Source organism: Setaria italica, chromosome IX (genome assembly GCF_000263155.2).
Source record: "Setaria italica strain Yugu1 chromosome IX, Setaria_italica_v2.0, whole genome shotgun sequence".
Lineage (NCBI taxonomy): Eukaryota > Viridiplantae > Streptophyta > Magnoliopsida > Poales > Poaceae > Setaria > Setaria italica.
In genome coordinates this window covers 5,272,199-5,282,923 of record NC_028458.1, presented here as the reverse complement: position 1 = coordinate 5,282,923, position 10,725 = coordinate 5,272,199, and the positions used below count along the sequence as shown (strand labels likewise).

The window sequence follows — 10,725 nt, the reverse complement described above, 5'->3', positions numbered from 1 at the left end:
AATATGCAAGGTGACGAAGCGTTATGAGGTTTTCATTGTAAAATCTCGGCTTGCACCACCTGTATTAGGCATTGTTTTCTTGCTAATTCTTACCTTCTTGGAGGTACAATATCCAGTGCGTCACAGTTTATCACAAAAAAATTGGCATAATCAAGTTCAAACTAATCTGCAAGTCTTTCTATTAGTAAGAAAGATAACCCATTTTCATAGGTATTGCAAGTTAAACAGGGGCATACTATTTGAGAACATATTGATGTCCTCGTGGATTTATATTCGTGTTCAAAGGATTTATGATCATAGAAGTACTTCACAAGAGATAGAGGTGCTTCTAATCTACTAAGTACATAAGTACATGTACATTTGCTTTCCTTCTTTTATTCTCGTCGCTAATACAATGACATTGCCCCCAACCTCGATAGAGATCGAGTTACTTGTCATGTTCTTCTCTCATCCTTTTTTATCATTTATGTTGCTATTGGAATTTTGGATTTTTCCTGTTCATGAAAATCGTTTGTCGGTTTCGTTAACAACATGTTGACTAATTGTAGTACGTTATAATTGAATTTTTTTTCTTGTTTATGTAATCCATTTGTCAGTTTTTTTTACAACATATCACTCCTACAGTACGTGATGGGATCTTCCTTATTCGTGGAAATAATTTATCGGTTAACAACATATCAACTATCTACACTTGTATCTCCTACCTGGCTACCTTCTTGTTAGCAAGCACAAAACTCTCGAAAAACATCAATATGACAGGTTCCTCCTCTCAAACTACAACTAAATTAGAGAAACTTGAACTCCAAGATAGAAACAATGGTTCTCACGATCCGAAATAGGGATACACATCTCGAGAGAGAAAAGGAATAAGGCCCACGGTTAACCGTGTCTCGTGTTGTGACAGACAGTGGGACACGCCAAGAACCCAACCGAAAACCTCTGCCCGGCGCCCCGGCTTCGCGCAGCTCGTACACTACGCACGGCTGGTGGAGCACGAGAGGCTCTTTAACGCGTCATGCCTCTCCGGCTCTCCCTTGCAGTTGCGCCCAGACAGAAGCCGGGCACGCCGCCCCTCTCCCCCCGCTCGCAATCCTTTCCTTTTCTGGGCCTGCTCCGGGAGCCAGATCCGGATGGACCAGCCCCCGGCGAGGCGCCGGGACCGCCGACGGAGGCGGCGGCGGCGTGGGGGTGGGGGGAACGCGGCGGACGTGGTGGCCGTGGAGGGGGGAAGCGCAGCGGTCACAACGACAGCCCCGGTGACTGCGCCCGGCGCCGCCACGCCGGCTAGGCGCAGGAACCGGCGGCGGCCTCGCAGGCGGCGTGATCGGAGTAGTGCTGGCGCGGCCGCGGCGGACGAGGCGGCGGCGGAGGAGGAGAAGGCGGAAGCCCCCGTTTCAGGTAGTACATCGCCACTGCCTTTGCTTCGCGTGACGTGCCGCGCCGCGCCATGGATAGGTTTCATGGTTCCTTGACTGCTGCTGGGCTAGCTTCACGCCTCGTTTGTCATGTCATCAAGGCAATCGTTGATGCGGGCTGTAGTAATTCCGTTGCGACTTGATGATGGAATCCGGGGAAATACGTTTTCAGGGTGCCTCTCCTCGCCAGAAAGTAAAATCTGCACTTAATGCGAGTATTTACTTGTGTACCCATTTTTTGTGTTTGTGCCCTTGTGCATGCATTTTCCAACGCCGCGACGCTTTCATGTGTACCAGTCTGCCATATCATTCGATTGTGTGGACTGTGGTATTGCCACTTGGTAGATTTTATGCTCCCAAATGTTCGGAAATTGTTTCTTCACGCTTATTATACGATCACTTCGATTCATTTTAGATATCTGGTCAGCATTTGTGAAAGGGTGCAACTTTCATGTTTCAGCCATTTTTATCAGAAAAATATAGGCAAGGGTACCATTTTGTTGCATTTTATACCTCTTGAGTTTGATTTTGGTATGAGAAGTTAAAGTTAGCTTACACTAAATAAATGCACTGATAGTTAAGGAGACCTGCATGACACGGCTAATTGTCTGGCAGATGCCGTTTCCACTCAAGCAGGTTCTGCAACGCAAGCAAGTTGCCATGTGGAAACAGTGGCAGCACATTTGGGCGATAGTGTGCTGCAGACTACAACCGAGTCGATAATGAACTCAAATAAAACAAGAAAGAGAGATTTTCAGGCTGGAAATAAGGTGCTAAAAGTTTCTGCTGCGGATGGTGCTGCCTGCTCTTGTCTTGCCCGCCATGAACATTCTGTTGGACAAATTGAAGCCTCAAGGAGCAAGTTATATAAGAGATCTGATGTAAGATTCCCAATTGATAATTGCACTGCACAAGGATCTGATTATTACAATAAGGACTCAAACTTTCCAGAGCTGAAGAGTACCGACTTGTCAGGGAACCTGGACGAAGTATACCAGAAAAGAATATGTACTGGCTGTAGCTCTTTGCAGAAGTCAGAAGAATATAAGGAAAATGAAAATGGAGCTTCTATCAACTCCAGCAGTTTAGAGAAAAAGAAGAGGAGAAAAAGAGGCGGAAAAAGGCACAATCGTCGCAAAAGATCTACTTCACAGGATTCTCTATTGCCAACCGCTGCTGATAATTCTGGTTTGATGGCAGTCGTTTCTGAGAACACTACTTCATGTCTTGAACCCAAGGAACAAAGGGAGAATCAAAATCAGAACAAAGTAGCCATGACTAACTTAGTTCCACTGGATAATGCAGAGAGATCAGAAGCGTATGGTGTAAATTTGAACCGTGCCACTGAAAAGAGGTGTGAACTGGGAACTAGTAATTTGGACAGCACCTTTGAAAAGAGGAGTGAACTGGGAAAGAGTAGTTTGGACTACACAAATATGGAGAGAAATGGTCTGCAAGAGCAAGATGTACTATGTTCATCAAACGATCACAATGCTAACTATCTGAGCACTTCCCATTTTGCTGAGGCATATATGGAAAAGCTCAATCTTTTCTTTTCACCAGGACGGTCCTTAGGGTTTCCGAAGAAAAAGCTTCTCATCTTAGATCTTAATGGTTTACTTGCGGATATCAATGATGACTACCACAATGCTCACATGGCTGATGCCAAGGTTCGAGGAAAATTAGGTTCAGTTTCTAGTCTTGTCGCCTATAATTATTATTTTACGACAATGGTGATCTAGAATGTGACAGAAGATGTTGATATATGATGATATACCTTTTTTATCAGTTTTCCGAAGGCCTTACTGTGATGATTTTCTCAACTTCTGCGCCCTGAATTTCGAGCTAGGTGTATGGTCTTCAAGAAAAAAGTATGACCTCTTCTCATCTTTCTCCATTTTGGCTTTCCTATTTTGTTCCACTTGGTACTTATTTTGGCACTAAAATTTCTCCAGAGAAAATGTCGCTTCGGTTGTTAATATCGTTATGAGAGATTTCAAACCACGCCTGCTATTTTGTTGGGTAGGTCTAATTAACACATGTTTGTTCTCTTCTGAATTTTTCTTTGCTTGCTCCTAGCATGTTTATGGCCTTAATATGCGCAGGACATGTCTAAATGCACATTTACTGGACATAAAACACTGGAGAACATGCACAAACCATTAGTTCTGAAGGAACTGAGGAAATTGTGGAATAAGGAAGAACCTGATCTTCCATGGGAAGAGGGAGACTATTCAGCTTCAAATACATTACTTGTGGATGATTCTCCTTACAAAGCTCTGCGCAATCCTGTACTTCTCCAGCCTCTTCTATACACCAATTTTCAGTACATTACTTACACTGCAAATCTCACACGCTCTTTTTCTGTCTATCTTGCGCAGCCACATACTGCAATTTTCCCTCGCTCCTACAGTTATCTGAACTGGAATGACAATTCACTGGGTATGTGCTCATCACTATTGCAGCTCTACCTCTATCTTATGACAACTTATTCATGCTTTAAATTTCAATTCCCAATAAGCAGGTCCTGGTGGAGACCTTCGCATGTATCTGCAGAATCTAGCTGCTGCAGATGATGTTGAGTGTTTTGTTCGTAATAATCCATTTGGTCAACCCTTCATCACCGAATGTGATCCCCATTGGAATTTCTATGCTCAGATTGCCGATAAAGGGCACTCTCCCTTGACATGTTGTGCTTGAACTCCCCTATTCCTGGGAGTCCAGTAGTGATACATGGTCAGGGATCAAGTTCTTAAACTTGTATGTTGTGGTCTTCTTTGAGGAGTGCCAGTTTGCTTGTATCCCTGTATTGAGGATTACAGAGTTTTTTGTTGTACCAGTTTAACTGTAGCCTGTAGGCTCTATGAAATGTACCAAATGAATGAATGGTGTGGCAGAGTTTATTGTCTCGAACTGCTTGCAATGTTTATTCACTTGTCTTCCATTTTTCTTTTGTGTCTGTTACCGTTCCCAATAGCTAAACTATCAATGATGCAGAATTAGTTGCTTGCTCATCCATTCTGCCAGAATTTTCGTTGTGGCCACTGGATAAAAGGAAAAAAAAAAGATAATGAAAACCGGGCGTGCAAATATCTCAGCTTTTATCCACCTGACAGTAAAAATGAGCTGAGCAAAGCACAGCTTATACAGCTAGCTAAAGCGCTAAACCACGATGTTTTTTGCATGCTCCAGTTGATTTGTCCTTGGTTAAATCCTTTGCACGTTTTGTTCGTTTTACCACCAGTAACTTTGCGCACGTTTAGCTTCTCACCCTTTCTTCAGGCACGTTTTGCGACACGGCTCTGAACTTGCAAATGCAAAACGAGCTCATTTTAGACTGAGCTGACAGCAGAAACGCTAAGATTGGATCCCTCAAGGCTTACTGGCACGTCCCTATAAAATCTTTAACCCCCCATTGCAGACTTCAGATCAATCCACAAGCAACCAAGCTTGTTCCTGTTCGGCCATTCCTCTCCATCGAGCAAAAGACCAACAGGAAAGCTGATTAGCTGAACAGTGTTTACTTTGCATACAAGACCAGCGATCAGCCATGGGATTCTTCCACGGGAAGACCTCCAAGCAGACGTCCAGGCTTAAGAAGCTTCTCGAGCTCGCCTTGTCGCGCCTCGCCGTTGCCCGCCGCCCCCGCCTCGCTCGCAGGTCAATCTGCCGCGGCGATGTCGGCCAGCTCCTCTCCCTCGGCCACCTCCACCGAGCTCTCCTTCGCGTACGAACCTTTAACCTCTACATACACATCAGCTGTGAGGACGTCATACTCTGCCGATGCGAGAGCACTGACGGCTGCAATGCATCTTTAATTTCCCCGTGCAGGCAGAGCAGGTCATAGAGGAAGACAACATGCTGCAGGCGTTCGAGATCATTGAGCTCCACTGCAAGCGACTCATTGAGCATGCCAAGCAGTTAGACAAGCCACAGTACGTGCAGAACACTGAACATCTTAGCTTCAAGTATTTGACCTGATGATCTCTTGTCCAATTTGTTTCTCGCATGTTTTTCGGTTGCGTGACTATTGTGCTTATTGGTGTGCAGGGAGTGCAGCGAGGGAACAATGGAGGCGGCTGCCGGGATCACGTTTGCAGCCAGGTGGTGCGGCGATCTGCCGGAGCTCCTGCTCGCGCGCGCCATCCTAGAAGACAAGTTCGGCGGCGACTTCGCTGCGGCGGCGAAGGAGGGAGCCGGCATTGTCGATCCCATGGTAAGTAGCATGATCTTGTGCAGATACGGCACACATCTCATTGATTTGGAACTAGAAAAGGGGATTCCTGACGTTTACGGGGTTGGTTCGTGCTACCGTTGCAGCTGGTGTGGAAGTTGTCCGGCGACAAGACAGACATGGAGCTGAAGAAGAAGGTGACCAAGGAGATCGCCGCTGAAAACAGTATCCTCGTGGACTTCTCCGAGCTCAAGGAACAGGAAGGAATCGAGCAGGACTGAGTGGCTGACATTGGCGGCAGTCCACACTGTTAGGAGTTCGACAGTGTGACAAGAAGGCATGGATGAAAGTTGAGTCCGGAATCCGGGGAGCAGAGAGGAGAATGCATTTGACACTTCCAATTCTGACGAATCAAACTATGGGCAGCTGAAAAACCGAAGGTGACAGCTTCGGGGCGCATAGAAGGAAGATGAATTTTCCAATGCAACAAATTATGCAAAAAATGGATGGATTGTGCATGGAGTGATCGAGGATTTAACAACTCTTTGTATGTAGAGATATGGGTAGCATTTGGATTGTGAACTTGGGAGTAATTGCTTCAAAAGGAGTTTGTGACCATTGGATGCAAATACAAGGAGTTACTTTAGTTATTTTAATTTCCGTAGTGGCACACGACATGGGTAATTTCCGTTGTGACCATTGGGAAAAAAAAGGAACAAAGCTAGAGCCATAAAAATCTTAAGAAATCGTACCAAGTGTCAGTAAAAATGAGCTAAGCTACACTTTTTTTGCTAAATTACCACATTTTTAAACTAAATTTCCATTTTTTCTCGTGTTTCATTAATTTAGCGCTCATACAGCGTCTTCACGTTTTCCCTGCTTTCCCACCAGTAACTCTGAGCACGTTTTGCTTGTTACCGTGGCATGTGTTGCACACCTTCTTGTTCTTGAAAATGGAAAATGAGTCCGTTCAAACCATACTGACAGCAGAAGCACTAAGATTAGACTTCTCAAGGATGTAAAATCTCTGTCCCTCCAATGAAGACTTCAGAACCACAAGCAAGTCAGTTTCTTCAATCCTCATTCTTGATCATTCATCAAAAGACAGTCAAATGTGGCGTACTCGAAGCTCGAAGTCCGGCCGCAAATCAACATCCCGGTGGACTTCTCGGAGCTCGAGGGCGCGGCGAAGCAGGATGGCTGAAGGGCACCGGCGGCGATGCACTAATTTTCCCTCACTTTCACGATACAATCTTCACTTTCCAAATCATCAGCCAAATAGATCACAGACTAATTTGATTAAACAATGAACAATAGCAGCGGAACTAATCAGAACAACATTAGATAGAACCAACTAGAACTAGGGTAATTAGATTAACTGTTGGCGACTCTTCACCTGTGGACAAAAGCAGCCACGACCAAAGAGGAGGAACTCACAGAATTCGAACGTACCCAGATTATACACAATTTGATCGCGTTTCTTCACAATCCAAAATTGGATCGACTTCAGATAGCAGATGGGATCGCCATCTTCTCTGGAGCAGTGCCCGACAACAAAGAAAAAACTCCCCCAAAATAAAACCAAGTCTGAGGCCACAAGACCGGCTCCTGGCCAATTAAAAGTGCACGCAAGCACCAGCTAGGACTCAGTTGGCCCTGGCATAAACCGAACTCAAATCTGACTCAAAACAAAAAAGATCAAACTGACCCGGAATCCCAGACTCAAGTAAAACACCTGACGAAACAAACCTGGATTCCAGCAAAACAAGCTAGCAACTCACATTTAGAAATAATATAAAATAATCCGGCCACATTGGTAGTGACCTTGTTAACTAATCGATCTTCAACAACATGGATCCAATTTGAACAATTGGCTTTGATTTCTTCTCTCGATGCTTCTTGCAAATATTAGATCCAATAAATACCATATTGCATGGCACGGCTATAGCTTGAACTTTATTCTTCGACTTCTCTCCATGTTCATTACCAAAAGATAAGGAATCAAATTTAATTGAGAAAGTATTCGTAACCTGGTTAGGATTTTGAGCAAGGATAATATCCGAATGGATGGTCACATCAATGACGGTGGCGATGCAGCACGCTGTTGAGAATGAGAGCTCCACAACGAAACGGTAGATGTGGCTGGAAGGCATTAGGCATCGCCCAGTCCATCAGAGTCGGACCCAAGAAGGCGACAGCTTTCAGTTTCAGCTGCTCAAAATGCCACAGATTCTGCTAGGAACGAATGAACCGAGCACGGAGCGATCAGGCCAGCAGCCCGGCAATGGCGAGCCCTGTTCTAAGGTGAACTGGCCAGATCTGCATGTGATGCAGCTCTTGCTACCCACATTTCTCTGTTGACTGCCGATGCATGGAGAACGCAGGCTTCAGTGCTTCATCGTAGTGATACTCCACCCATTTCAAATTGTAGGTTGGTTTGACTTTTCTAGATTTATAAATATTTGTATGCATCTAAATATAAGTATATATTTAAATGCACATAAACATCTATACACCTAGAAAAGTCAAAACGACCTATTTGACACTGAGGGAGTATATATATAACTTTTAAACGTACAACGATTCTTGTCAATAAACCGTATTTATACGTACAAAGATGTGTTTTGGGATTGTATTCTGCAAAGTTAGCATAATTCACTTCTTTTACGAACTCAGTTTTTTATTCATTTTCGAACAGAAGTTTTTTTAATACTGGGAAATGAACTTGAGCACAATTCTAGCGGAGAATTAAAAGAAAGGTTAAAAAAAGGACACCACGCGACACGGACAGCCAGCCCTTTAGAAGCGTGTGCATTGGGCCTCCGAAACAAAACAGAGGCCACGGCCCGGCCCAATACTGAACCCTAATTGTCGACCTCTATAAATAAGAAACCCTACGCCGCGCCTGCACTCCATCCGCCTCCACCAGCCACTACAAACCCTAGCGCGCCGCCGCCGCCGCCTCACAGGTAAGGCCGCGATGGTGTCCGGCTCCGGCGTCTGCGCCAAGCGCATCGTGGTGGACGCGCGCCACCACATGCTCGGCCGCCTGTCCTCGATCATCGCCAAGGAGCTCCTCAACGGCCAGAAGGTCGTGGTGGTCCGCTGCGAGGAGATCTGCTTGTCCGGCGGCCTCGTCCGCCAGAAGATGAAGTACCTCCGCTTCCTCCGCAAGAGGATGAACACCAAGCCGTCTCACGGGCCCATCCACTTCCGCTCCCCCGCCAAGATTCTCTGGCGCACCATCCGCGGGTACGTGAGCAGCTTCTTGGATCCGTCGCCGGTTCGCCGGCGCTGCTTTGATGTGCCCATTTTTCAATTTGTAGGTGAGATTTTCTGCTTGTTGTGGTTTTGCAGGATGATTCCGCACAAGACCAAGAGGGGAGAGGCTGCGCTGGCGAGGCTCAAGACGTACGAGGGTGTCCCGCCGCCGTACGACAGGACCAAGCGCATGGTCATCCCTGACGCGCTCAAGTACGTGTTTTTCATTCGCTATCGAGAGATCACGTCTTGATTACTGAGTGATTTTTGCATTGTGATCTGTGTCTGATGGTATTTCCCCGTTGTGGTTTGTAGGGTTCTGAGGCTGCAGCCTGGGCACAAGTACTGCCTTCTCGGGGAGCTCTCCAAGGAGGTCGGATGGAACTACCACGACACCATCAGGGTAAGCTTCTGCCTCTGTGCTTGTTCTTATGTGGTGATGTTTGGACATGGATACATGACATGCATGTTGCTAGTTTGAGCTTGGTAGCATCTTGATTTTAAAGGAATTTCGCTCTAGATTTGAAATGTCTGCACTTGTTTGACTAATGTGAGTTTGTTAATTTGCGTGTTTGTAGATGTAGTTTTGTTTGTGACGACCATCTTGAGAATTATAAAATTTTGCTATTGAATTCTTAGAATAGAGTATTGAAATTGCATGATTCTGGATGATGAAGAAAATCAATCGGATTCCCATTGATTATTCAATATGATTTCAACAACCAGCTACTTCTGACAATCATGCTGTTTCAGGTTTTGTTTGTTCTTCATCTGTCTTAGATTGTGCATTTGTTATGATAGTCTTGATTGCAAATCTTGCTTGAGTATATGAACAGAATATTTACTTCCATCATCTCTTTGTAGTTTGCCCCTGAAAATGTATTTACCTGGTTATGTTGTGATGAGCCGGTGATGCGATCAAAATATTTGCTACTCTTGATGGGTGCTCCCATTTGATGATCCTAAACCACCAAGATCTCTGAGGCCATTACTTGATTTATTCTGTGCATCCATTGTATTTTATACGAGTTTGTTAACAGAAATACTTTGCATGGTTGTTTTAATTGATCTTGTTTCAGGTTTTGCTTTTGTAGTTCTTGTGATGTTATTTTAATTGTTACTGCTGCTTGTTGATGATCTCATTCTCCTGTGTGTTTAACTTCAATCAGGAGCTTGAGGAGAAGAGGAAGGAGAAGGCCAAGGTTGCCTATGAGAGGAGGAAGCAACTGGCTAAGCTCCGTGTCAAGGCTGAGAAGACTGCTGAGGAGAAGCTGGGATCTCAGCTGGAGATTCTTGCCCCGATCAAGTACTGAGAAGCTGTGCTTTCGTGTTATCAGTTTTGTGGAACATCTGGCCCCTTATTTTAAGTAGTTTGGTAAAACTGTGACAGTATAATCTTTGAGTGGTAAACCGAGTTATCCATCAGCTTCTGCGAATGTTATTTGAAACATTTCTAGTCGGTGAATGAACCCGTTTCGTTTGTCAAATGTTGTGGTTGTGCGCAGCTGGTTGTCTTGTTCGTTCATCGTCATCCATGATTGATATTGTGTACCGTTCTCTGTTCGTCACGGCTCAGCTTGAGAATTTGGAGCTGTGGTACATGACGGATATGCCGCACCCGTTTTGGGTAGCTTCTAGTTAGAAGCTCGTTCTGCAAGCCCAATCGAAGTGATTAATCTGTCCCTCCGGTGCCGACCTAGCACTCCGCCCCTCTCCTCACGCGACCCTGCACACCCTGTTGCGACCTCCTCCACATATGCATTGCTGTCTTCTAGTTTACAAGTTCAGACTGTTATTGGGCATCGTGAGACGAGCGAACCCAAAGAATCATATTGGACTAAGTATCGACGCAAAGATCCGATTGATGACTTGCCG

The 10,725-nt window shown here is 45.2% G+C and overlaps 3 protein-coding genes across 4 annotated transcripts; all 3 read left to right on the top strand.

Moving 5' to 3' along the window:
- Positions 1–892: 892 nt before the first annotated feature.
- LOC101783494 lies at positions 893–4,359 on the top strand. 2 transcript variants are annotated; one of them, XM_012848691.2, is made up of 7 exons: positions 893–1,398; positions 2,052–3,101; positions 3,205–3,286; positions 3,371–3,437; positions 3,521–3,706; positions 3,797–3,857; positions 3,940–4,359. In XM_012848691.2, exons 1-7 carry the CDS (start codon positions 1,131–1,133, stop codon positions 4,113–4,115), a joined length of 1,890 nt encoding a protein of 629 aa, XP_012704145.1. In that variant the 5' UTR covers positions 893–1,130; the 3' UTR covers positions 4,116–4,359. The 2 variants fall into 2 exon arrangements, with proteins under 2 accessions (XP_012704145.1, XP_012704144.1); XM_012848690.2 differs by having other exon boundaries at positions 969–1,398; positions 2,031–3,101.
- Positions 4,360–4,927: 568 nt separating this feature from the next.
- LOC101783090 lies at positions 4,928–6,218 on the top strand. The gene is made up of 4 exons (XM_004981669.2): positions 4,928–5,142; positions 5,247–5,350; positions 5,466–5,631; positions 5,736–6,218. The coding sequence occupies exons 1-4, from the start codon at positions 4,966–4,968 to the stop codon at positions 5,868–5,870; spliced, it is 582 nt and encodes a 193-aa protein (XP_004981726.1). The 5' UTR covers positions 4,928–4,965; the 3' UTR covers positions 5,871–6,218.
- Positions 6,219–8,492: 2,274 nt separating this feature from the next.
- LOC101782400 (60S ribosomal protein L13a-4) lies at positions 8,493–10,337 on the top strand. The gene is made up of 4 exons (XM_004981668.4): positions 8,493–8,841; positions 8,947–9,063; positions 9,166–9,253; positions 10,020–10,337. Exons 1-4 carry the CDS (start codon positions 8,570–8,572, stop codon positions 10,161–10,163), a joined length of 621 nt encoding a protein of 206 aa, XP_004981725.1. The 5' UTR covers positions 8,493–8,569; the 3' UTR covers positions 10,164–10,337.
- Positions 10,338–10,725: the final 388 nt, after the last annotated feature.